This window comes from Moschus berezovskii, chromosome 1 (assembly GCF_049115385.1).
Source record: "Moschus berezovskii isolate FMDL1 chromosome 1, NW_MosBer_1.0, whole genome shotgun sequence".
Taxonomy (NCBI): Eukaryota; Metazoa; Chordata; class Mammalia; order Artiodactyla; family Moschidae; genus Moschus; species Moschus berezovskii.
This window is the reverse complement of record NC_142460.1, coordinates 99,254,185-99,282,064: the sequence shown is the minus strand read 5'-3', so window position 1 is coordinate 99,282,064 and position 27,880 is coordinate 99,254,185. Positions and strand designations below refer to the sequence as shown.

Genomic DNA, 27,880 nt, shown 5'->3' with positions numbered 1-27,880 from the left:
CTGTCCATGGGATTCTCCAGGCAAGAATACTGAAGTGGGTTGCCATGCCCTCCTCCAGGGGATCTTCCGACCCAGGGATCAAATCATCCTCTTATATCTCTTGCATTGAAACGCAGGTTCTTTACCACTAACGCCACTAGGGAAGCCAAATAAATATATTGATTAATTTCTGTCAAATATAAAGTGATTTCCCCAATGACTTCATATGAAAGGGGGTCACATGCTGGATACTGAAGTCCTAGGAATTAAGCCTCTAGCTCTTCCAGACCTAACAGCCATGTCCAGATCTGGACAAAACTACAATGACCCAACCCAAAGGCTCTGAAAGTGCCTCCACAATCAATGTCCTTCTACAGCAAGTGGTATTTCAGGCCTAGTTCCAAGACTTCAAGTAAGCCCAGGACCGAAGCACTCCCAGGCTGAGGCCAGGCCAGCTCAGCGTCAGGCTTCCGGTCCTCACACTGGCCACGCTGTGCAGCTCCCGGCATTGCTCCTCCGACAGGACGTTATCCAGGAGGACGCGCTGAGTCCCGTTCAGCTGCTCCGAATTGTAGACAAACGTGATGTTCTCATAGAGCAGAGGGCCACCTGCAGAGACAAACACATGGCTGTCCTTGTCATCTCTGTCTCTAAGCTGGGAAGGCTGGAACACCCAGCAGCTTCCAATGTGCAGTTCAGGAGAGTCAGCTTCCTCACTAATATTGAGGAATGCAAGGGCACAACCACACACTGGGAAGCTTGAGAAGCTCAATATAGATTCAAGAAATAGACGTCTGGCTAGCACGTTTCTCCATGATGTCATAATTAATACGTATTATTACATTTGTATAGGAATTTCTATTTTTTCAGTTGATTCCAGGGAAGATTCTGCAAAACAGACAGAGCATCTCATGGGATTCTGCTCAGAAAATCATAGAATTTTCCAGAATTCTCTCAGCAGTTGGCCCCTCCCTTCTCACAGCCTCTCGGTTCCTACTTCAGCTACAACATCTCATGCAATTACCGGATGACACAACCTCAAGGTAGGTGAAGAACTTTAAAAAAGACAGCAGGACAACCAAACACTTGAGAAAAAAGAAAGAAAAGCATTTACTTGATGATATTTGTGCTGTCAGTTTCACAAGTATCTAGAGCAGTGCCTTCACCAGATAAGTCAGGGAGTAAATGCACATCAGCAGAGTCACACTCACGTCACCTGACTCCTCCTCAGTCTTCTTTCCACAACCTATTGATTCCAGATGGTCTGGCTTTTGGAATACTTATTTTTATGCACACACACACACACACACACAGTTTATAAAATTAGCCCCACATAGACTCTTCAATCCCAAGGACAGGGGAGCCTGGTGGGCTGCCATCTATGGGGTTGCACAGAGTCAGACACGACTGAAGTGACTTAGCAGCAGCAGCAGCAGCAGACTCTTCAAAATGTGGTGCTTTGGGGCTACGTTTTATGTGGTTAAATTACAAAATCTAGATCTGACATGGTCCTTTCCTTACAGAGAATAAGACTGAAGGACAAAGCCTCTGATGGTGAAGAAATCTTTCATTGTAGCAAAGTACAACCATCTTGAACCAGAAAACTGAATAGAAAAGCAGAACTTGTTTTTCTCTTCTTTATAATACTCCTAGAGATCCAACCAGTCCATTCTAAAGGAGATCAATCCTGGGTGTTCACTGGAAGGACTGATGCTAAAGCTGAAACTCCAATACTTTGGTCACCTCATGCGACGAGTTGACTCACTGGAAAAGACTCTGATGCTGGGAAAGGTTGGGGGCGGGAGGAGAAGGGGACGACAGAGAATGAGATGGCTGGATGGCATCACCGACTCTGTGGACATGAATTTGAGTGAACTCCGGGAGTTGGTGATGGACAGGGAGGCCTGGCGTGCTATGATTCATGGGGTCGCAGAGAGTCGGACACGACTGAGCGACAGAACTGAACTGAACTGAACTGAACTGAAAGGACCTGATGTCTGTCAACAGCAGTGGCTTACCATGGAGGACACAGGGGTGAGTGGGGCTCCCACAGTTGTTTCAAACAAGAAAAAGACAATTGAAATTGATGCCTACCCTCTGGCCTTTAATTAAATTAGATTAGTCAAACTAGGGACCAGCACTGAATGTTATTAGTCCAGTTGGGATAACAGAGTCACTATAGTCCATGATTAATGGAATATTAAAATAATGAGTCAGTGTTTCTCAGTCTTCAGTAATGTATGGTTATCTCTGCTGACAAATTATTTGCACTGTGATTTAACTTTCAGATTTGCAATCATAAAAATATAAGTACAGTATTTATTTTTATAGCTTCATATAACTATCATATCCAAACCAATTTACAAGATTAGATAAAAGCAGGACCATAAAACCAGCTAAATTCAAATTAACAGTGTTAATAAAATGGCTAATGTTATTTTGTGGAAACTAAATGGCAATGTTGCACATGAATATTTTACTGAGCAATCTGGCCCAGGTTATTCTGAGCCAGCATTCCTTGGAGTGCTTTCGGTGTGTAATGACTCATTCTACTACAAGTTTTCTCTGTTGAAACTACTATGGAATCTTACTGGACCATGATGAATCTTGGCCTTCATCTGGTCCTAATACATTATTCATAAGTTTGTCCTACTTCATTTCTTATTAGTCTTTGACCACTGAACTGTTATTAACAGATGCCAATGTGACGGTAACTGCATCCATACCCACTGAGGTATGAAATCTCATGGCATCCTTGGCTAGAAGTGGTTATTCAGATGATCCACTAGTTGCCCCTCTTAATTTTTCCAACTTTCCAACAAAATTTATAAATATAGAATTTGTTGGGGTCCAGGAAAATATCAATATACCCACAAGCTCCCAGTTTTAGTAACAATCTTTAGGATAAATAGAACATATACATATAAAGTCAATATTTCAAATTTAGTATTTCTCAAACTTTATACTACAAAGAAGTTTTTAATGAAAAAAGAGTTTCTTGATCAATTATGTTTGGGAAGTAGTAGGTTAAACAAAATTTAAGACTATATCTCCGAACTTTTAATATATGAACAGCCATTATAAATATCCTGCTGCTGCTAAGTCACTTCAGTCGTGGCTGACTCTGTGTGACCCCATAGACAGCAGCCCACCAGGCTCCCATCCCTGGGATTCTCCAGGCAAGAACACTGAAGTGGGTTGTCATTTCCCTCTCCAGTGCATGAAAGTGAAAAGTGAAAGTGAGGTCGCTCAGTCGTGTCCGACTCTTAGCGACCCCATGGACTGTAGCCTACCAGGCTCCTCCATCCATGGGATTTCCCAGGCAAGAGTACTGGAGTGGGGTGCCATTGCCTTCTCTGATAAATATCCTAAGCGTCAATACAATATGCAGCAGTTCTCACCCTAAAATAAGCATAATGTCCACCCTTTCTTCCTCTCTTCCTTCGTTTCTTCCTCTCTCCTCCCTACCTCCTTCCCTTCCTTCCTCCCCCACTTCCTTCCTATGGCAAAGAGACTCGAGGTTGGCCCCTAATTATCACTGCCTACTGTACTCATAGGTTTGTGTCCTTCGCTTCCCTCAAGTGTAGGTGGGGCCTGGAGTTTACTTGTAACTAATGGAATACGGCAAATGTGATGGGATATCACTTCTTTGATTGGCTACATAAAACTGCAACTCCTGTCTTCTGCTTGACTTAACCTATCACCTTCTCAGCACACACGCTGATGAAATAAGTGGCTGTATTGGACAGGCTCACATGGCAAGGAATTGAGGGCATCCTTCAGCCAACAGTCTGCCAGAAACTGAGAACCACAGTCCAGTAATCTTTAGGAGCCGAATTCTTCTACTGAACTTGGAAAAAGATAGTTCCTTAGCTTTAGAAGAGATGTCAGTCCTGGTCAACACCTGATGAAATCTTGTGACAGATTCTGAAGAATGGACCCAGCTAAGCTAACCCCAGAGTTATGCTGTCAGAAACCGAGATAGTAAATGTATGCTGCTACAAGCTGCTACCTTAATGCTTGGAGAAGGTCATGGCAACCCACTCCAGCATTCTTGCCTGGAGAAGCCCACGGACAGAGGAGCCTGGAGGGCTATAGTCCATCGGGTTCCAAAGAGTCGGACATAACTGAAGTGACTTAACATGCACACGCATACCTTTGTGCAATTTTTTTTTTCACAGATTGGAATGGACTTCTTAACAAAAAACAGTTCATTTGAGAAAGGTTGCTCTAATCCACATAGTTAAGATTTATAGGCAGTTCCTCAAATATTAAAAAGCAAACTGCATATTCCATTTCCATTCATAAATATAAAGATATTCCTTCAACAAAAAAAGACAAAATAATTGTAGATTCCCTGGAAATGATTTTATAGTATAAAATCCAAATAGAAATGGAAGATAGATCAAGGGTTTAGTGGAACAACTTGGTTTGTACTTTGTTGTTTTTCTCATTTTCTATATTGAGAGTATATTACTTTAAATATATTTAGCTTATTTTAGCAGAGAAGGCAATGGCAACCCACTCCAGTGTTCTTGCCTGGAGAATCCCAGGGACAGCGGAGCCTGGTGGGCTGGCGTCTATGGGGTCTCACAGAGTCGGACACGACTGAAGCGACTTAGCAGAAGCAGCAGCTTATTTTAGAGCATGACTTCAAAAGTTACCTAAAACTAAGACATTCAGAAAAATGCCGACCATGCTCTGTATAAGTATTTTCTATGATGATGATGATGATGATTGAATTGGTAAAATATGCCTGATATTCTGTGTTCAGCTCTGAATGAGATCTCTGTCTAAATAAGCACATGGCATAATGGGGTATTTTTAAAAGGAGGCTTATAGTCCAAGCTATTTTCAGGGCAGGAATAGAGGGGCAGATGTAGAAAATAGATGTGTGGACATGGTGGGGCAGTGGTGGGATGAACTGGAAGACTGGGATTGGCATATACACACGGCTATATGTAACACAGATAGCAAGTGGGAAGTTGCTGTTTAGCACATGGAGCTCAGCTCGGTGCTCTGTGATGACCGAGATGAGTGAGATGAGGGGCATGCGGGAGGCCCAAGAGGAAGGGCAGCTGTACATGTACACACACACATATAGCTGACTCACTTCATTGCACAGCAGAAACTAATGGAACATTTTGCAGCAACTGTACACCAATAAATAAATTTTTTAAAGTCAGTTAAAAATAAAAAATAAAAGAGGGCTACTGAGATATTGCAAAATTTCCCCAACCATGCCATAAGTAATATAACAAAGATCAAGTTAAGGGACAAAGTGTAACATGGAGTCTAAAATACCTAAGCTCCAACAGGTTCAGACAGAATCTATACTAGAAATCTGCCTTTCATGTAGCTATCACAATTACCGTTAAGCACAGAGCTTCATACAGAGGCTTCCCACGTATACATTTAACAAAAGACAATCAAAAACTCACCTACTAATCAAAAGAAAAAAACAATATAAAAGGAAAAATAAATCCTGCATTCAAAAATGCACGTGGTATAAAAAATTCTACCAGCCTATGAATGACTAGTAGCACACTAGACAAAGACAAACATTAAAATAAAAATAAAAATGTAGTCCAATAAGTTGTGGTTCCTGGGATCTGATTTGATGGGTTCAGCCAACTCTTAACCACAGCCCAAGGAAAGTTAGTTGAACAACTTAATTCTTCTCTCATTCATAAAGTATGTGCCTGGCTCTGGCTCTCTCATTGCAATAAAGAAAAATCATCTAAGAAAATGCTCCTTTGTGTTCACTGCCCATGACATGGCAAGATCTATTTTACCATAACACAACAAGGTCATACAAGTAACAACAGGGGTTTGCTACCAAGCTCCTATATGAGCACAGTCCCTCACAGTTTACAAAAGACTTTCATGTTCATCCTCTCCAAAGAGTTGCTATTCTTCTGTTACAGGTGAGGATCACAAAGCTCAGACACAATGAGTCTCCAGTTACCCATCACTCTGGAGAACATCAGACTAAGATAAGCTTCCTGATTCCAAGGTCAGAGTTATTTCTACTATACCCCCACTGACTCGGGGATTATTGTCAAGCGGGGTTTTTGGAAAACCCGTGGTTGAAAAAAGAATGGATAAGTGACAGATGTTTTTAATAAGATGACATGCATATTCCATGGACTGGAGTCACTCTGGGATGCAGTAGCCCTGAGTCACTCCCATCTAAATGCCTGGGAGTCATCCAATATGAATACTATTAAATACTGTTAGATAACCAGAGTAGATGACAATATTTTTGTGGAAGATGAGAAAAGGTGAAATATATTCTACTCTGGAAGCATGCATTCTTTTGTGCTTCCCTGACACACGCTTTCAGTCAGACTGATGTTGAAAGTGTTTTCTGGTTGGGAACTTCACCTCCGACTACCACTGTACTTAATTTAGACCTTATTTTGATCTCCAGTGACTGCACAGAAGGCTTTCAAGTAGGTTCCCAGAGAACATTCTAAGATTAGTTCATTCAACTGCAGAAATGATAGAACTTGCTAACCCGGTCAATCATGACCTTGCTCCATCCCATGTAGTCTTCTGTTCCACTCTTCCCACTAGCTTCCCTTGTCAGTTTCTGGACGTCAGACCCCTGGTAGCCAGGGGAAGGTTGGGGGGAGGGTAGAAAATGCTCTGAAATTTGGCGACTGTCCTAAAGTTTCCCACACTTTTACAGCAAAGTGCCCGGCTTACTGGCATGCACTTCCTGGGTGATTTCTCAGCTTAAAAAGCAGCATGAACTCTGGCTGACCATGAAGCTCCCTGGCACTTGTAAAGACAGCCTGGGCTTCGTGGTCACAAACTGAGGTCCAGGTCAGATTAGATGAGCATATTATCCTGTTTACTGCCTCAAACTGACTTGGAAGCTTAGGGCTGGGAAATGTGAGAGGTACACAGAGCCAGATGTTTTCAAATCAGCTAGAGGAAATGTGCTGACAGCTCATTTGTTAGGGAAAGGAGAACTGTACTTCTTCTCCATGCAGATTTTGGAAAACTTCTTATCTTGCAATGATTTAATCAATGGGGGATACATTTTGGATATATAGACATTTCTATGTTCCATCATCAGATGAAGAGAAGAAAAATGAGATTTGGGTTCAAAATCCTCCTCAAGCTAATACGAGCTCTGGGGCTTTGGATGGGTCAGTAAGTCTCTGTGACCCTCAGTTTTCTTGTCTGTGAAGTGGGGGGCACTTGGCTCACAGGAGATGCTGCCAGTATTAAAATGAATTGTATATAAAATTTCTGGGAAAACTGGGAAACATATAGAGGTAGTAAAAATTGTAAAGGATTGCCACTGTCCTTTGTACTACACTTGCCAATGATTTATGATAACAATAATGTTTCAGTCAATTCAGTTCAGTCGCTCAGTTGTGTCCGACTCTTTGTGACTCCATGAAGCACAGCATGCCAGGCCTTCCTGTCCATCATCAACTCCCGGAGTTCACTCAAACTCATGTCCATCGAGTCGGTGATGCCATCCAGCCATCTCATTCTCTGTCGTCCCCTTCTCCTCCTGCCCCCAATCCCTCCCAGCATCAGAGTCTTTTCTAGTGAGTCAACTCTTCGCATGAGGCCACAACTGGGTATTGTTTTTGCTTTGGCTCCATCCCTTCATTCTTTCTGGAGTTATTTCTCCACTGATCTCCCCTCTATTTAAAAACTACTTTTGGCAACACTCCACCTATGTCTGCATTCATTTTGAAGTTATGCATGTAGACATCTAATATCCTATTCTCTCCTCCTCAATGCCTTTGTGGCATTTGTTGTATCCAGTTGAATGGCTCCCTCAACACTTCTGTCAATCCAATATAAACTCTCCTGATTTATCAAAGCCCTGATCAGATATATGCCTTGTGGATCTTCAGTTCAGTTCAGTTCAGTCGCTCAGTCGTGTCCGACTCTTTGCGACCCCATGAATCACAGCACGCCAGGCCTCCCTGTCCATCACCAAATCCCGGAGTTCACTCAAACTCATGTCCATCAAGTCAGTGAGGCCATCCAGCCATCTCATTCTCTGTTGTTCCCTTCTCCTCCTGCCCCCAATCCTTCCCAGCATCAGACTCTTTTCCAGTGAGTCAGCTCGTCCAATATCTCTGTGACCTGTCTCTTCAAGTTCCTCCTAATACACAGTCTATTCTGTGAGTTTGGCACTCACCTGCCATGTGAGAGAGGCAAGACAGGTAACCTCTGCAAGCCTGGGCTCCTCAACTAAGGACTGCACAATCATACAGTCCCTGCCTAACTCACAGGACTCCTGTGAGTGAATTTGGAAGCCCTTTTGGTGAAAATCAAAGGTAATAATATACACACCTGAGACATTCTTGCTACAATTTGCTTTCAGAATTTTATGAACTAGAATAGTTTAGTCCTATTCTTCATTTTTCAGTGAAAATGGGTTCTGCCCTGTTCTGGGTAAGAACAGGCCTAGTCAACAGTACTTACCCTCTCTTAGGTCTCGGTCTATCTTGGGCAATGACTTTTTCCCCATTGACAATCCATGAACTTCTGCCCCCTCCACATTCACTCCTGACGGGACCCTGCCCATTCAAAAAAAAAAAAAAAATGTTGATATTTGGCAGAAATCAACACAATTCTGTAAAGCAGTTATCCTGTAATGAATAAATAAATTTAAAATTTTAAAAAGTTGAAATAGCAATATCCTATTGAATAAAATTGTTCAAAGGCAAAGGATACCTTACCCAAGTAATACTGTACATTTATATCATACATAAGTCCCCATCTTTCAAGATCAAATTAGATGTCATTACATTACTTTGCCAACCAAGGTCCGTCTAGGCAAGGCTATGGTTTTTCCCATGGTCATGTATGGATGTGAGAGTTGGACTGTGAAGAAAGCTGAGCACTGAAGAATTGATGCTTTTGAACTGTGGTGCTGGAGAAGACTCTTGAGAGTCCCTTGGACTGCAAGGAGATCCAACCAGTCCATTCTAAAGGAGATCAGGCCTGGGTGTTCATTGGAAGGACTGATGCTAAAGCTGAAACTCCAATACTTTGGCCACCTCATGCGACGAGTTGACTCACTGGAAAAGAGTCTGACGCTGGAAGGGATTGGGGGTGGGAGGAGACGGGAACGACAGAGAATGAGATGGCTGGATGCCATCACTGACTCGATGGACATGAGTTTGAGTGAACTCCGGGAGTTGGTGATGGACAGGGAAGCCTGGTGTGCTGTGATTCATGGGGTCGCAAAGAGTTGGACACGACTGAGCGACTGAACTGAACTGAACTGAACTGAACTTCCATGAAGCTCTTCTTTATTTCCCCAAAGAGTGTGCTGTATTTCACTTCTCTAAATCTTCTTCACAACCTTTATATTCCTTGTAACCATAATGTAAGTCCTTGAGATTAGACTTTGAAAACCAACACAGCAGGAAAAAAAATGATCATGTACATGTTTATAATGCTAGGAGCACTGTGTGTATAATGCTCAATGTGTTCTATGTCTGGAACATAGAGTACATCACTGAACAATGATCAAACTGACACGAATCATGTTTGAGTGTAGTGGGTCTTGAATTTTCCAAGAAAGAAGACACAATTCTGTGTCAAACTTTATAAACACACTCATGATAGCATGTTGCCTTTACAATATACACAAATTGAGCAAATCCAAATATGCATATAGCATTCTTGGATATCTTGAAAAAATTTGAGGCTACCTGGGGGTTGAGCCTGGCGTGTTGTAGTTCACGTGGTCATAGAGAGTTGGACACGACTTGACAACTGAATAACAAGGGTTGAGCTCTTGAGTCTTAGAGGAAGACCATAAGATTTTGAATAAGAAGATCTGGATCTGCCAGACAGTCCTTTGTGGTGAGACAGAGTCCGAACCCTTTGCCCTGTCAGAGCCTCAGTTTCTGATTTTGATATTAGTTTGGACTTCATGATCTTGTGGATTAAGAATGTTTGTGCTGACTCTGACTCTCTGCGACTCCATGGACTATAGCCTACCAGGCTCCTTTGTCCATGAAATTTTTCAGGCAAGAATATTGGAGTGGGTTGCCATTTCCTATTCTGGGGTATCTTCCTGACTTAGGGGTTGAACCTGCTTCTCTGGTGTTTACTGCCTTGGCAGGCAGATTCTTTACCATCTGAGTCACCAGAGAAGTCCTAAAATAGCTGAGTGCATATCAAAGGAATGATTTTAATGAGCCCAGGCACTTCCATCTTCCCATACAAAGGAAAGTGCTAAATTAACTTGAGATGTTTTTCTTTAACAGTAGTTTTTTGATGTTTTGACTACCTGGTTTTTGTAACAAAACTCCTATACATCCTGGTTCCTCCCTTAGCTCTTTGGAGTAGTCCCCCAGAGCAGTCTCAGAGTCTGTAACCTGGGCTTGCAGTCTTCAGAAAATTTGCTGAATAAAACATAACTTTCAACTTTCAGATTGCATTTTTTTTTAAGTTGACAAAATCAAACATGTAACTATCAGTCCAACGTTCTATGAGTCCTTGAACTTCTTGGAATATGTAAATTTTTGGACATCTATCATTTCTAAAAAATGCATTTATTCATTTCTGATTGAATTCATGACACTTAATATTTTAGCTTGCAGGAAAACTTTCTAAGTGTGATGCTTTCAAATAAATGCAGTAAGAAAATTCTGCATTAAAAAGATAATTTTATTGCTTTCTTTCCTATTAATAAATCAAAAACAGCATCCAACTTTCTCTGATTTAGAGTCATAGAATGTTTAGCTATCAGATATTACCTGATTCAATCCATTCACATAAGGAAAAAACAGGAGACCCAGTTTTGTTTTTCATTCGTTTAGTTGCAAGTCATATCCAACTCTTTTGCAACCGCATGGACTGTAGCCCACCAGACTCCTCTGTCCATGGGATTTCTCAGGCAAGAATACTGGAGTGGATAGCCATTCCCTTCTCTAGGAAAGCTTCCTGACCCAGGGATCTAACATGAGTCTCCTGAATTAGCAAGCAGATTATTTACCACTGAGCCACCAGAAGAGCCTAGAGACTCAGAGAGGAAGATAAATTATTTAAGGTCCCTCAGAAATAAGAGGAAGAGCTGGGGGCCAGAGTGCAGAATTCCTAATTCCCAGTTCAAAGCTCTTTCAATTATGTCCTACTGCCTATTCCCGAGAGCCAAAGTTCTTTATGATAAATATAATTCTAAGTGTTCCATTACTTTAAAAATAAACATTCTGTATGGAGAACTTACCTATTCTCATCTTGTCTTCCTCCATAACGAATCCAATAATTCTGTTTTAAATTAAAATAAAAAAAAAAACTTGGTGGTTTTGTCACTAAAATTCCATGTACAGAAATAAGATAAAACACTCAAAAGACCTAAAATATTAGAAAACTTGCATATTATATAAAGCTATAATATATTTATTTATTTTAAAAGTTTAATGAAAGGGAAGGCTAAGGTTGATGCAATTTTGACAAAGACAAATGGACTTAAAAAAAATAGCTTGGGATTAGCCTAGGCATCCACCTTTTTATCAAATAAAGTTATTTAGAATTTGGTGGCAGGAAGACACTTATAAAATCATTAAGTACAACTCATACCCCTTTTATAAATAAAAGAAACAAAAAAGTTTAGTTTGGTTAATCATCTGTATAGGATCATAAAGTAGTTGATTTTTTTCCTAGGATCATTTGGGATAACATAACTCACAAATAGCAAGTAAGACTGGAAATAAACATATTAGAAATGTACATTAAAATCATCTTAATTCTAAAAATATGCCAATAAAAATATAAACAAAATGAGATGAAAAAATGTATTATATATAGTATATATTACAAATAGTGCTGTTTAAATAGTAAGTTTTAACATGTAAATATATAAATTACTTGTATAATAACCAACAGATAACTGAACAAAATACATGTCCAGGTAATTCAAATAAGAGGGAAAATAATCAATAATAATTTGTGAAAATTTATTTTTGCTGGTCTTCAAAGGAAAACAAATTAAAACAATAGTGATGCACTTTTTTGTACACAATATGTTAGGAATGTGAATGATTTTAAGATGTCATTTCTCATTGCTGAGATGTTCAGGGTAAACTATACCATAAAACTTTATGTACTGCTAAAAATAATAAAGGTAGCAGAAAACTCTCTTAGAAAAACAATCTCAAAACTTTAAACCTTCTCATATCTTTAGCTGGCAGAGTTATCCCACTTCTGGGAATTTATTCTATGGATATATAGTTCAATAGAACAAAAATACTTAATGCACTCGTTTTGACAGGAAAAAAGGCAAACCAACTATTTAGTAAAAGGAAAATAATTAATTTCTTTATTTTATATCAGTTGTTGTTTAGTTGCTGAGTTGTGTCTGACTCTGCAACTTCATGGACTGTAGCCTGTCAGGCTCCTCTGTCCATGGAATTTCCAGGCAAGAATATTGGAGTGGGCTGCCATTCCCTTCTCCAGGAATGATCTTCCTGACCCAAGGATCAAACTCATGTATCCTGCCTTAGTAGGCAGACTTTTTTTTACCACAGAGCCACTAGGGAAGCCGACACCAAAAATAGGTGTAACTAAAAATAATTTTGAAAGGTATAATGATATAGAAATTGCTTATCTTTTTGATTGTCATCTTAAAGATCAGAATAGAAATCTGTCTATACTGTGGCATTAATTCTACAAAAGTAATATATTTCTATGACTAATATTTAAAATGCAACATGGACAAGTGGAGAAAGATCAGCATGATGGATAGTACAATTGGGTTTGATTTTGTTCTTTCAAAGTCTTTTTAATTTTTAAAATGTTTAAGAGAAAATACAAAATGTACAGAAGTTAGGAAATAAAACAACCCTGAGGCAAAAACATCATGTATAAAACACTTCTTTCCCATGCAAATATATTTGCTTTGACTTTAGTGCTCAGTGACATGAAAATCTATTAAAGTTTGTTAAAAGTTCATCACATATACAGAGTAAACAATCCCTGCTCCCAGTTTTTGTTTACGCAAAGTTGGGGGTTAGAATCATCAACAAATGTGTCTGGAGAATAAAATTATAAGTAAGAAGTACTCTGAATAGTTCTTTTAAATAATTGTTCCTCTCTCCTCTTTGCTCTTACTGGTTCAGTGTATGAAAATCCCAGACCCTCTGCAGCTGATTTTATTAGTTCTGATTCCAGTTTATGTCGCTTCACAAACATCGCCAAATCCTATAGAATAAAGGAAAGAAAACGTATATTCAAATAAGAGTTAAAGGTTAAATGTATGTTTAAATAACACTTAAGGTAAGATTAATGTTCAAAACAGAGACATTGTTTTGCCAACAAAAGTCCGTCTAGTCAAGTCTTTGGTTTTTCCAGTAGTCATGTATGGATGTGAGAGTTGGACTATAAAGAAAGCTGAGTGCTGAAGAATTGATGCTTTTGAACTGTGGTGTTGGAAAAGACTCTTGAGAGTCCCTTGGAGTGCAAGAAGATCCAACCAGTCCATCCTAAAGGAAATCCGTCCTGAATGTTCATTGGAAGGAGTGATGTTGAAGCTGAAACTCCAATAGTTTGGCCACCTGATGCAAAGAGCTGACTCATTTGAAAAGACCCTGATGCTGGGAAAGATTGAAGGCAGGAGGAGAAGGGGACGACAGAGGATGAGATGGTTGGATGGCATCACCGACTCAATGGACATGAGTTTGAGTAAACTCCAGAAGTTGGTGATGGACAGGGAGGCCTGGCGTCCTGGAGGCCTGCTGCAGTCCATGGGGTCACAAAGAGTCAGATATGACTGAGCGACTGAACTGAACTGAATGTTCAAGTGGAAATATTTTTCTTTAGACAGTAAGAAATGAGTTAAAAAATATCCACAGCTTCAAAAAGTGTCTCTATTTCCAAAGATTTTGACAAGCTAGCATGTGTACGAAATATAGCCTTTTATGACTAATATTTAAAGTTAGGAAGAATTGAATCTTAGAACCTTTACTCAGTTGTTAGCTATCTTTAAGAGAAGTGTTATATTTTTGCCAGCTCTCCCCAGAGCATCCAGCAGGATAAAGAGTTTCTTCTCAGACATGGGTCTCACCTCTCTGGCCTCAATAGATGCTGGGTCAGTGCTGTCATCCAGTAGACTCTCATAGTAATCCACATTGTCGAGGACATCCTCATCATCCGGATGCAGTAGAAGATAGGCCTTGGCACACTCCAAGGCTTTTACATATTTGCCGACTGAAAAACCCAGGAGTTGGGGCATTAGAGTCAGCTTAGACTTTTATACACAATTTTTAAGAGATATGTCAACATGTCTATGAAAGTCAGCATTAAATGATCAAAAGAGGGAATTTGCTACCTACTGTACAGCACAAGGAATTCTACCCAACACTCTGTAATAACCTATATAGGAAAACACTCTGAAAAAGAACAGATATATGTATATGCATAAATGAAATACTTTGCTGTGCACCTGAAACTAACACAACATTGTTATCAATTGTACTCTAAGATAAAATAAAACTTAAAAGAGGGAAAATGCTGTGAAGTTGCAAAAACAGTTGCAGATAAGAGGAAAAATTGGATTTCAGATATTCCAAAAGTACTAATTTTGGTCTGCTATGCTGCTTGATGTCTTCAACAAATTATCAAAAGCCTACACCCAAAAATGTTTGTTGGCAATTTATATTATTTAATCCTGAGCAGAAACTTTGGAGTTAATTCTGAATTCTGTACTGAATTTGAAAACATGATATCTAAGACCAACTTCAGCAATCCAAATTCTAGTGATAACTTTTAAACATAAGGTACTCACTCTCGCTCTATTTCTCAGTAGGATAAATGGAAATTAAAACTTCAAGGAGATATCAGTTTTCACCTAATATAAGATTTGGGAATATCTAGAAATTTGATAACATATTTTGTTGCTGAACAATGAAAAAGGTACTCCATGTGGAGGAAAAATCGGCAACATCTATCAAAGTTACAAACGAATAAACAGTTTGATGCCGCAACTGTACTTTTGGAAATTTATTCTATACATGTTTATGTGCAAATGTAAATGACATACATAAAATATTTATTTGATCACTGATTGTAAGAGTAAAATATTACAAAGAAAATAATGCTCATCAGTAAGGAGACACAAAAAATAAATTATACTATGATGATAACCAGATATATATAATAATGAAGTTCTTTATGTGTTGAAACAACTAGATTGAACCAAATAAAACTGCCAAAACTTGACCATTTTTGGTCAAGCAAAAGGGAATTTCATAAGTCCGGTCTACCAAAAAATATCTGATATGTATTGTTAAGTCAAGAACACAATGTAGCTGCTGCTGCTGCTGCCAAGTCACTTCAATCGTGTTCGACTCTGTGCGACCCCATAGACGGCAGCCCACCAGGCTCCTCCGTCCCTGGGATTCTCCAGGCAAGAACACTGGAGTGGGTTGTCATTTCCTTCTCCAAAGTGTGAAAGTGAAAAGTGAAAGTGAAGTCGCTCAGTTATCTCCTATTTATAAGAGGAAAATATAAGTCAGAGACTGTGCTTGTGTGTTTGTGTGTGTGTGATGTTTCTGCATAAAATTTTGGAAGAGTAAATAAGCAACGTGGATTGTAGGATATGAAATTAGGTTGTGGGGAAAAGAAATAGAGAAGCTTTTAAATGTTTAGTCTTTTAAGCCTGTGAGCATATTATTTTTAAAATTAAATTTGAAAATCACATAAAATATCAATGTAGTATGACTTTCAGGGCATTGTCACAACATTTGTGCACTTGTAGTTTCACCTTCTGCTCTTGTTCTGAGTTGCAGCGACATGAGCTGACAGAGAAAATGCATCCACTCCCATCTCTTGATTACCACTGAGGAAGGCAGAGGACCAACTTACAACAACCTAATGTCTGTTATGGTAAGCCACGCCCCTCCCTTAAAGCTCTTCACAGACAATCCGTACCTCGGTAGTAGGCAAACTGTAGGTAATCATAGTGCAGGGGAAGAAAGTTCTCGATTGGCGAGAGGCGGCCGGGGCGTGTGGCGAGTTCTCTCACACATTCATGCTGACAAACTAGCACCTGCACATAGTGATCTGGAAAACAAGAGCCAGGATGTGGGTCCCTCTCCACTGCTCAATGACTAGACTTCAAAGGGAGTGTCATGGTCACACACGGTGCTCTAACCACACACTCTGAGAGCAATATCATCATCATCATCATCATCATTATTTTCACTTATGACCAGAAGTTGTTTTCACAGCAAAAAGAAAGTAAATGACTTGTCAAGGCTTCCTAACCAGTGATCACTAGAATAATTACTAGTAGACTCCAAATCTTCTGGTTCCCAGTCTTTCCTCCATACATTACTCTTTCTTTCTGTGATCCTTTTCATGGCTCCTTAAATTGACACAGGTTATCTCATCCCACCCACACCCAGCTGAGTAGTGACTTCCGTATTTAACAACTTCAGGTCTCTCTTTGGACTTAGATGGTCTGAGGTATCCTGGAGTCGTGATGGGAAGTTCAGACCCCAATTATGTTAAGGACCAGAGAGAGAGGGAACTACTCTGTACATGTCATACAGAGAAGTGAAGCCACAATGCTCCTTTTCTATTTAATATTTTCAAGCAACCTTTACTAAAGAAGAAATAGAAACAACATTCCTTTACGTCTATTGAGTAGGAACCTATTCTACCCAGTTACAAATTAGTCTATCACCTGGGCCTTATAAATCCTAATCAGTTCAGTTCAGTTCAGTCGCTCAGTCTTGTCCGATTCAGTGACCCCATGAACCGCAGCATGCCAGGCCTCCCTGTCCATCAACAATTCCCGGAATCCACCCAAAACCATGTCCATCGAGTGGATGATGCCATCCAACCATCTTATCCTCTGTCATCCCCTTCTCCTCCTGCCCTCAATCTTTCCCAGCATCAGGGTCTTTTCAAAAGAGTCAGCTCTTCGCAGTAGGTGGCCAAAGTATTGGAGTTTCAGCTTCAACAACAGTCCTTCCAATGAACACTCAGGACTGATTTCCTTTAGGATGGACTGGTTTGATCTCCTTGTAGCCCAAGGGACTCTCGAGTCTTCTCCAACACCACAGTTCAAAAGCATCAATTCTTTGGTGCTCAGCTTTCTTCACAGTCCAACTCTCACATCCATACATAACCACTGGAAAAACCATAGCCTTGACAAGATAGACCTTTGTTGACAAAGTAATGTCTCTGCTTTTTAATATGCTGTCTACGTTGGTCATAACTTTCCTTCCAAGGACTAAGCGTCTTTTAATTTCATGGCTGCAAACACCATCTGCAGTCATTTTGGAGCACAGAAAAATAAAGTCAGTGACTGTTTCCACTGTTTTTCCATCTATTTCCCATGAAGTGATGGGACCAGATGCCATGATCTTAGTTTTCTGAATGTTGAGCTTTAAGCCAACTTTTTCACTCTCCTCTTTCACTTTCACCAAGAGGCTCTTTAGTTCTTCTCCACTTTCTGCCATAAGGGTGGTGTCATTGGCATATCTGAGGTTATTGATATTTCTCCCTGCAATCTTGATTCCAGCTTGTGCTTCTTCCAGCCCAGTGCTTCTCATGATGTACTCTGCATATAAGTTAAATAAGCAAGGTGACAATATACAGCCTTGACATACTCCTTTTCCTATTTGGAACCAATCTGTTGTTCCATGTCCAGTACTAACTTGCTTCCTGACCTGCATACAGGTCTCTCAAGAGGCAGGTCAGGTGGTTTTGTATTTCCATCTCTTTCAGAATTTTCCACAATTTATTTTGATCCACACAGTCAAAGGCTTTGGCGTAGTCAATGAAGCAGAAATAGATGTTTTTCTGGAACTCACTTGCTTTTTTGATGATTCAGCAGATGTTGGCAATTTGATCTCTGGTTCCTCTGCCTTTTCTAAAACCAGCTTGAACATCTGGAAGTTCACAGTTCACGTATTGCTGAACCCTAGCTCGGAGAATTGTAAGCATTACTTTACTAGCATGTGAGATGAGTGCAATTGTGTGGTAGTCTGAGCATTCTTTGGCATTGCCTCTCTTTGGGATTGGGATGAAAACTGACCTTTTCCAGTCCTGTGGTCACTGCTGAGTTTTCCATATTTGCTAACACTGTTGGTGTTTTAGTAACTTAAGTTGTGTCTGACTCTATGTGACCCCATAGACTGTAGCCCTCTAGACTCCTCTGCCCATGGGATTTCCCAGGCAAGAATACTGGAGTGGGTTGCCATTTCTTTCTCCAAGGGATTGTTCCAATCCTGGGTTTGAACCCTTGTCTCCTGCTTGGCAGTTGGGTTCTTTACTACTGAGCCACCTGGAAAGCCCCCTAATACTACAGAAACTGGTAAAATAGGAGAAGGATGAAAAGTAAAGAATTTGAAGGAGCACTTTGACTCTTTCTTTGTTTCCCTTCCTTTGTCCCCATTCTTGTCACTTGCAAATGGGTAGGGATCCTGAAGTGTAGTGGTTTTCATGTTCCTTTTATTAATAGCTCTGGATTCTATCTCATCCAAGCAGGAGCTAAGGAAACACAAGAGGCTAATGTCCCAGGAAGAAAACCCTTCTTATACTTTGCCTTGACTCTGATTTTTACAACAAAGAAGGAGGCAGTCTTTTCCATTAAGAAAACAGTCCATTCATGCTTGTGCAGAGTGAGTTCTCTTGAGAATAATGATAAAACTTCCCTACTTTATTACTGTATATTCTAATTCACAACCACCTCCTTTCAAAAGGCTCTCTATTAGGCAGAGTTTGGCTTATATCTGGATGACCTTGAAGATGGAACCCAAAACAAAACAGAAAGGAAATACATGTTTTCTGGTGTGTAGTACAATGTACCAGTTCTCTAAAACCTGGATAATCAATCCAATATAGGACAGATAATAGCATTACTATTATCCTTTGGTTCTTAATTCCATTTGGAGGATGTGAGGAGAAGAATGGGTTCTGTTTATTTGATTACTATGTTGGAAATAAATAGCTAGATATTTTATATCTTAAGAAAATAACAAACAACTCTCAAATGTTTCTCCTAGTTTTGCTGGTCATTTGCTTTCCTCTTTACCTTGTAATACACACTACTAATTTCAAATGACAAGCAAAAGGAAAAGGTGGGAAATACACACAATCTGAATGAAAGTATTTTTCAAAGCAAGGTATAAAAAGCAGCAAAATAAGAGTGGTAAAATTATATCCTTTAGGGCTTTCAGTGAGCATGGCTAGCAATAAATAACTTCATTCAGAAGTCATTTGTGGTTTTCTCCAATTTGCAACATTCTTCTAAATCTAAAATTAAAAAATTCTGGCTTTCTAAATACATTCTGTAGTTTAAAAGCGACTTTTACTCCTAAATGAAAATAGTTTTGAATCTGATAGGAATTTACGTAAAGATATCCTTTTTATTCGTTAGATTCCTTGCCTCCATTCTATATCAAATTTTATTGTACAATTAATATGTTTTATAATATGTTTGAGACTCAAGATACTTGTACGGAAATACTTTTAAAGATTTCTGTCTCATAATAAAGTGGATAAGCTTCAAATTCCCAAGAAGACAACATATTTTTGTAACATATAATATTTCATTGAACTTGAGGGACAATGATTTTTTTTTATTGTTGTTCTTTATTGGAAGTGGGGTGATGGTGGTGGTAGCTGTGTAAAATATTAATAGCCTGAGTTAGGAGACTTCTATTCTTTACCAGCAACCAACAGCTGTGGTGACCTCAGAAAATGACAAAATGTTAATCTGTAAGAATTTGTCAGTCAATTCTCTTAAACCAGATATAGGACATTTGCCAGAACTGTTCGGTGGCCATTGGTAGAGATAGGTGTAGAGATGAATGTGGGCATGAAAGTAGGGCACCTATCCTTAAAAAAAACAGAAGATAGTAAACTTTAATAAAGGAAATCATTGAACTAAATAATAAACTTTAATAAAGGAATCGGTGAACTAAAAGGGACTGGAGTGGGTGAATTAAATTCAGATGACCATTATACCTACTATTGGGGTCAAGACTCCTTTAGAAGAAATGGAGTAGCCTTCATAGTCAACAAAAGAGTCTGAAATGCAGTTCTTGGATGCAGTCACAAAAATGACAGAATGATCTCTGTTTGTTTTCAAGGCAAACCATTCAATATCATAGTAATCCAAGTCTGAGACCCAACCAGTAATGCTGAAGAAGCTGAAATTGAATGGTTCTATGAAGACCTCCTAGAACTAACTCCCAAAAAAGATGTCCATTTCATTATAGAGGACTAGAAGGCAAAAGTAGGAAGTCAAGAGATACCTGGAGTAACAGGCAAATTTGCCCTTGGAGTACAAAATGAAGCAGGTCAAGACTAACAGAGTTTTGCCAAAAGAATGCACTGGTCATAGCAAACACCCTCTTCCAACAACACAAGAGAAGACTCTACACATGTACATCATCAGATGGTCAATACCGAAATCAGATTGATCACATTCTTTGCAGCAAAAGATGGAGAAACTCCATACAGTCAGCAAAAACAAGACTAGGAGCTGACTGTGGCTCAGATCATGACCTCCTTATTGCAAAATTCAGACTTAAATTGAAGGAAGCAGGGCAAGTCACTAGACCATTCAGATATGACCTAAATCAAATCCCTTATGATTATCGAGTGGAAGTGACAAACAGATTCAAGAGATTTTATCTGATAGACAGAGTGCCTGAAGAACTATGGACAGAGGTTCATGACAATGTACAGGAGGCACTGATCAAGACCATCCCCAAGAAAAGGAAGTGCAAAAAGGCAAAATGGTTGTCTGAGGAGGCCATACAAATACCTGAGAAAAGAAGAGAAGCTAAAGGCAAAGGAGAAAAGGAAATATATACCCATTTGAATGAAGAGTTCAAAAGAATAGCAAGGAGAGATAAGAAAGCCTTCCTCAGTGATCAGTACAAAGAAATAGAGGAAAACAATACAATGGGAAAGACAAGCCACTCCAGTACTGTTGCCTAGAAAATCCCATGGATGGAGGAGCCTGGTAGGCTGCAGTCCGTGGGGTCGCTAAGGGTCAGATGCGACTGAGCGACTTCACTTTCACTTTTCACTTTCACACATTGGAGAAGGAAATGGCAACCCACTCCAGTGTTCTTGCCTGGAGAATCCCAGGGATGGGGGAGCCTGGTGGGCTTCCGTCTATGGGGTCACACAGAGTCGGACATAACTGAAGTGACTTAGCAGCAGCAGCAGCAGCAGAGATCTCTTCAGGAAAATTAGAGATATCAAGGGAACATTTCATGCAAAGATGGGCACAATAACAGACCTAACAGAAACAGAAGATATTAAGAAGAGGTGGCAAGAATACACAGAAGAACTGTACAAAAAGATCTTCAGGACCCAGATTTACACGATAGTGTGATCACTCACCTAGAGCCAGACATCCTGGAATGCAAAGTCAAATGGGCCTTAGGAAGCATCACTATGAACAAAGCTAGTAGAGGTGATGGAATTCCAGCTGAGCTATTTCAAATCCTAGAAGATGATGCTGTGAAAGTGCTGCAATTCAATATGCCAGCAAATTTGGAAAATTCAGCAGTGGTCATAGGACTAGAAAATGTCAGTTTTCATCTCAATCCCAAAGAAAGGCAATGCCAAAGAATGTTCAAACTACCACACAACTGCACTCATCTCACACACCAGCAAAGTAATGCTCAAAATTCTCCAAGCCAGGCTTCAACAGTATGTGAACTTTGAACTTCCAGATGTTCAAGCTGGGTTTAGAAAAGGCCGAGGAACCAGAGATCAAATTGCTAACATCTGTTGGATCATAGAAAAAGCAAGGGAGTTCCAGAAAAAATATATACTTCTGCTTTATTGACAACTCCAAAGCCTTTGACTGTGTGGATCACAACAAACTGTGGAAAATTCCTGAAGAGATGGGAATACCAGACCGCCTGACCTGCTTCCTGAGAAATCTGTATGCAGGTCAGGAAGCAACAGTTAGAACTAGACATGGAATAACAGACTGGTTCCAAATCAGGAAAGGAGTACGTCCAGGCTGTATATGGTTACCCTGCTTATTTAATTTATATGCAGAGTACATCATGAGAAATGCTGGGTTGGATGAAGCACAAGCTGGAATCAAGATTGCTGGGAGAAATATCAATAATCTCAAATATGCAGATGACACCACCCTTATGGCAGAAAGTGAAGAAAAACTAAAGAGCCTCTTGATAAAATTGAAAAAAGAGAGTGAAAAAGCTGACTTAAAACTCAATATTTAGAATACTAAGATCACAGCATCCGGTCTCATCACTTCATTGCAAATAGATGGGGAAACAATGGAAACAGTGTGAGACCCTATTTGGGGGGGCTCCAAAATCACTGCAGATGGTGACTGCAGCCACGAAATTAAAACACCCTTGCTCCTTAGTAGAAAAGCTATGACCAACCTGGACAGCATATTAAAAAGCAGAGACTTTGCCAACAAAGTTCTGTTTGGTAAAAGCTATGGTTTTTCCAGTAGTCATGTATGGATGTGAGAATTGGACTATAAAGACAGCTGAGCACAGAAGAATTGATGCTTTTGAACTTTGGTGTTGGAGAACAGTCTTGAGAGTTCCATGGACTGCAAGGAGATCCAGCCAGTCCATCCTAAAGGAGATCAGTCCTGGGTGTTCATTTGAAGGACTGATGCTGAAACTGAAACTCCAATACTTTGGCCACCTGATGCGAAGAACTGACTCATTGGAAAAGACACTGGTGCTGGGAAAGATTGAAGGTGGGAGGAGAAGGGGATGAAGAGGATGAGATGGTTGGATGGCATCACCACCTCGATGGATCTGAGTTTGAGTAAGCTCCAGGAGTTGCTGATGGACAGGGAAGTCTGGCCGGCTGCAGTCCATGGGGTCATAAAAATTCAGTCATGACTGAGCAACTAAACTGAACTGAATAAGGGAAAAACCTGCCCATTCTCAAATCAAAATTTAAGTTAAAAGAATATTCAACACTTGAAATATGAAGCACGCATAAACTGACATTCAAGTGAGCAGTACTTTCAAAAACGCAGATAAATGGCTCTGGCAGCGACCCAGCAAAAGAAAACCTTTTGAGGAAAATTCCCCAACAATTCTGTATTGATTTTAAAGAAATTGAGTTGATTTTGAGTAACTGAATGTGTATGTAAGAAGTCACTTTGCAAATGATATATTTACAACGAGATGAATATATAAAGATGCGATATATATATCTCATGTATGTCATCAGTTCAGTTCAGTTGCTCAGTCGTGTCCGACTCTTTGCGACCCCATGAATCACAGCACACCAGGCCTCCCTGTCCATCACCAACTCCTGAAGTTCACTCAAACTTACATCCATCGAGTCGGTGATGCATATATATCTCCTGTGCAATATTACTCAGCCCTCAACCATAGAAAAGAATGAAATTTTGCTAATAGCAACAACCTGGATGGACCTAGAAGGTATTATTCTCCTAAGTTAGACACAGAAAGACAAATATTGTATGGTTTCACTTATATGTGCAATCCAAAAAGAAAACAAATGTACAAATATAACAAAACAGAAACAGAGTTATAGAAACAAACAGGCCAGTGGGTCAGGGGTGGAAGACAGATAGGTGAGGGAGGTTAAGATATATAAACTTACAGTTGCAAAACAAATGAGTCATGGGTCTGAAATGTACAGTATGGGGAATATGGCCAATAAGTATGCAATATCTTTGTAGGCCCCTTCATGTATCACAACTTTGTCATGGCCAAGGGACTTGTGTAACTCAATGAAGCTATGAGCCATGTTGTGCAGAACAAACCAAGATAGATGACTCATAGTGAAGAGTTTTGACAAAATATGGTCCACTGGAGAAGGAAACAGCAACCCATTACAGTATTTTTGCCTGAAGAAACCCATGGACAATATGAAGAGGCAAAAAGATACGACAGAGATTAAGAAGAGGTGGCAAGAATACACAGAAGAACTATATAAGAAAGGTCTTAATGACCTGGATAACCAGGATGGTATGGTCACTCACCTAGAGCCAGACATTCTGGAGTATGAAGCCAAATGGGCCTTAGGAAGCATTACTACAAACAAAGCTAGTGGAGGTGATGGAATTACAGCTGAGCTATTTCAAATTCTAAAAGATTATGCTGTTAAGGTGATGCTTTCAATATGTCAGCAAATTTGGAAGACTCAGCACTGGCCAGAAGACTGAAAAGGGTCAGTTTTCATTCCAGTCCCAAAGAAAAGCAATGCCAAAGAATGTTCAAACTGCCATGCAGTTGTGCTTATTTCATGTGCTAGCAAGTTAATGCTCAAAATCCTTCAAGCTAAGCTTCAGCAATATGTGAACCAAGAACTTCCAGATGTGCAAGCTGAATTTTGAAGAAGCAAAGGAACCAAAGATCAAATTGCCAACATTCGTTGGATCACAGAAAATGGAATTTCCAGAAAAACATCTACTTCTGCATCATGACTATGCTGAAGTCTTTGACTGTGTGGATCACAACAAATTGTGGAAAATTCTTAAAGAGGTGGCAGTACCAGACCATCTTAGCTGTCTCCTAAAAAATCTGTACGCGGGTCAAGAAGCAACACTAGAATTGGACACAGAACAATGGACTGGTTCAAACTTGGGAAGGGAGTACAACAAAGCTATATACTGTAACCCTATTTATTTAACTTCTATGCGGAATATATCATGTGAAATGCCGGGCTGGAATCAAGATTGCCAAGGGGGGAAATATCAACAATCTCTGATATGCAGAAAACAATGGCAAAAAGTTAAGAGGAACTAAAGAGTTTCTTGATGAAGGTGAAAGAGGAAAGTGAAACACCTGACTTGAAATCCAACATTAAAAAACCTAAAATCATGGCCTCCAGTCCCATCGTTGTTAGCACTGTTCAGTCACTAAGTCATGTCTGACTCTTTGAAACCCCATGGACTACAGCACATCAGGCTTTCCTGTCCTCCACCATCTCCCAGAGTTTGTTTCAACTCATGTCCATCGAGTCACTGATGCCATCCAACCATCTCATCCTCTGCCGTCCTCTTCTTCTTTTGCCTTCAAACTTTCCCAGCATCAGGGTCTTTTCCAGTGAGTCAGCTCTTCACATTAGGTGGCCAAAGTACTGGAGTTTCAGCTTCAACATCAGTCTTTCCAATGAATATTCAGGGTTGATTTCTTTTAAGACTTACTGGTTTGATTCTCCTTGTAGTGCACGGGACTCTCAAAGGTCTTCTCCAGCATCACAATGCAAAAGCATTAGTTATTCAGTGCTCAGCCTTCTTTATGGTCCAGCTCTCACATCTGTAGACGACTACTGGAAAAGCCATAGGTTTGACTACAGGGACCTTTGTTGTCAAAGTGATGTCACTGCTTTTTAATAGGCTGTCTAGGTTTGTCCTTCCAAGGAACAAGTTTGTTTTACTTCCATGACTACTGTCAATATCAGCAGTGATTTTGGAGCCTAAGGAGGGAGAAAAAAATGTCACTGCTTCCACTTTTTCCCCTTCTATTTGCCATTAAGTGTTGGGAACAGATACCATGATCTTAGTTTTTTGATGCTGAATTTTAAGCCAGCTTTTTCACTCTCCTCTTTCATCCACATCAAGAAGCTCTTTAATTCCTCTTTAATATCTGCCATTAGAGAGGTATTATCTGCATATCTGAGGTTGTTGACATTTCTCCCAGCAATTTTGATACTAGAAAATGAAAAAAGTGGAAACAGTGACAGATCTTATTTTCTTGCACTCTAAAATCACTGCAGACGGTGACTGCAGCCATAAAACTAAGCAAAGGAGACACAGATGTAAAGAACAGACTTTTGGATTCAGTGGGAGAAGGCAAAGGTGGGATGATTTGAGAGAATAGTATTGAAACATGTACATTACCATATATAAAAAAATGACTAATGCAAATTTGATGCATGAAGCAGGTCACCCAAATTCAGTGCTCTGGGAAAACCCACAGAGATAGGGCATGGAGGGAGGTGGGACGGGGGTTCAGGATGTGTGGGATGCATGTATACTTGTGGCCGATTCATGTTGACATATGGCAAAAACCATCACAATATTGTAAGTAATTATCCTCCAATTAAACTAAATTGATTAATAAAAAAAGGACACTTGCTTCTTGGAAGAAAAGCTATGTCAAACCTAGACAGACAGCTATTAAAGAGCAGAGACATTACTTTGCCGACAAAGGTCAATATAGTAAAAGCTATGATGTGAGAGTCGGTCCATAAAGAAGGCTGAGCACTGAAGAATTGATGCTTTTGAGTGGTGTTGCTGGAGAAAACTTTTGAGAGTCCCTTTGACTTCAAGGAGATACAACTAGTCAATCCTAAAGGAAATCAACCCTGAACATTCACTGGAAGGACTGAATGCATGGCTGAAGCTGAAGCTCCATTACTTTGGCCACCTGATGTGAAGAGCCAAGTCACTGGAAAAGACTGACACTGGGAAAGATTGAAGGCAAAAGGAGAAGGGGGTGGCAGAGCATAAGATGGTTAGTGGTTAGATAGCATCACTGACTCAATGGACATGAATTTGAGCAAACTCTGGAAGATAGTGGAAGACAGAGGAGCCTGGAATGCTACAGTCCATTGTGTTTCAAAGAGTCACAACTTAGTGACTGAACAACAACAATCTTTGTATCATGACATATTATAACTAGATTTATTATGGCAATCAGTTTGAAATGTGTAGGCATATACATTTCTAAAATGTAAAATAAAAAAAAGGCCAAACAAATGCAAATTGATTTTCAGTTTACTTCCTAGTCTAAATTTTGATGGATATTTCCTAATCATCCCACTAAAAAACCTCAACAATTTGACTTCTATTTTCACAAATACAGAGTATTATTAGCACTTTTAATGTCTGCAATATGATTGATGGATATATTGTATCCTCCCTTCTTTCCCTCATCCCTTTCTTCTTTTCTTCCTTCCACCCATTTATTTAACAAATATTCACTGATCAGCAGATATTTGCCAGTCACTAAAAGTAGGCTATGGAGAAGGAAATGGCAACCCACTCTAGTATTCTTTCCTGGGAAATCTCATGGACAAAGGAGCATGGTGGGTGACAGACCATGGGGTCACAAGAGTCAGACACAACTTAACAACTAAACCACCACTACCATAAGTAGGCACTGAGGATTAAGTACTTAAGAAGATTGGACAATAGCCAAGTAACAGAAAATATTTTCAATTTTCTATGAGTGGAAATGAGTATGGCATACCCTAGGAGTTAAAAGAAGTACAGCATGAGTGGATTAAAGAGAGAAAAAGAGAGGAAGAAAATGTATACTATTATGCAGTAATGAAAGTCTTTGTTAAAGGTTTCGGATTTCAAATGCAATGTAAGCCACTGGGGTGTCTAGGGATGTCAGTATGTCTATAAGCAGATTTCCCATTTTTTGAAAACTGTCCTGTCTGCTCTACAGAATAAAACCTGATCAGAACATGAGGACCAGGAAGTAGGCTATCACAGCGGATTAGTTAAAATACACTGCTGATTTGAGCCAGAGAAGTAGCAAAAGGAGTGGAAAGAATTAGGAAATCTTAAATGCTATTAGAAAGCAGCCTCTAACAAAGTTTAGTAACAAGTGGGAGGGGAATGAATAGGAATTGAAGAAAATGTGCAAGTTAAAGATATCTAGGGCTTTGGTTTGGGCTACTAGATGAGTGATGTTTTTTATGAAGACAGAAAACACTGGAAGTTGGGGAAAGCAAATTTACTTTATTAACTTGGATTTCTATGAGTCTGTGAGCAGGTGAACATTGTTTTTCATGTTTTTATAACTTAGAACATAGTATATACTCAACAAATATGAATTAAATATTTATTATTGACTAAATAAACTTTGTCAATTTTTCAGCTGTGTAGATCTTCAAAGTATGGGCTCCAGAGTGAGAAAATCCTAGGATTGAGTCTCAT

The 27,880-nt window shown here is 39.7% G+C and overlaps 1 protein-coding gene across 2 annotated transcripts in view; it reads right to left on the bottom strand.

Annotated features, from left to right (window-relative positions):
• P3H2 (prolyl 3-hydroxylase 2) overlaps positions 1-27,880 on the bottom strand; it is a 195,302-nt gene that overhangs the window by 21,694 nt on the left and 145,728 nt on the right. For both annotated transcript variants that reach the window (XM_055407984.2, XM_088838281.1), the window contains exons 4-9: positions 15,904-16,035; positions 14,039-14,181; positions 13,087-13,176; positions 11,204-11,244; positions 8,443-8,537; positions 461-588 (exon numbers count right to left, since the gene is read on the bottom strand). In XM_055407984.2, the coding sequence (XP_055263959.1) occupies positions 461-588; positions 8,443-8,537; positions 11,204-11,244; positions 13,087-13,176; positions 14,039-14,181; positions 15,904-16,035 (629 nt within the window). The remainder of the gene's footprint in view (positions 1-460; positions 589-8,442; positions 8,538-11,203; positions 11,245-13,086; positions 13,177-14,038; positions 14,182-15,903; positions 16,036-27,880) is intronic.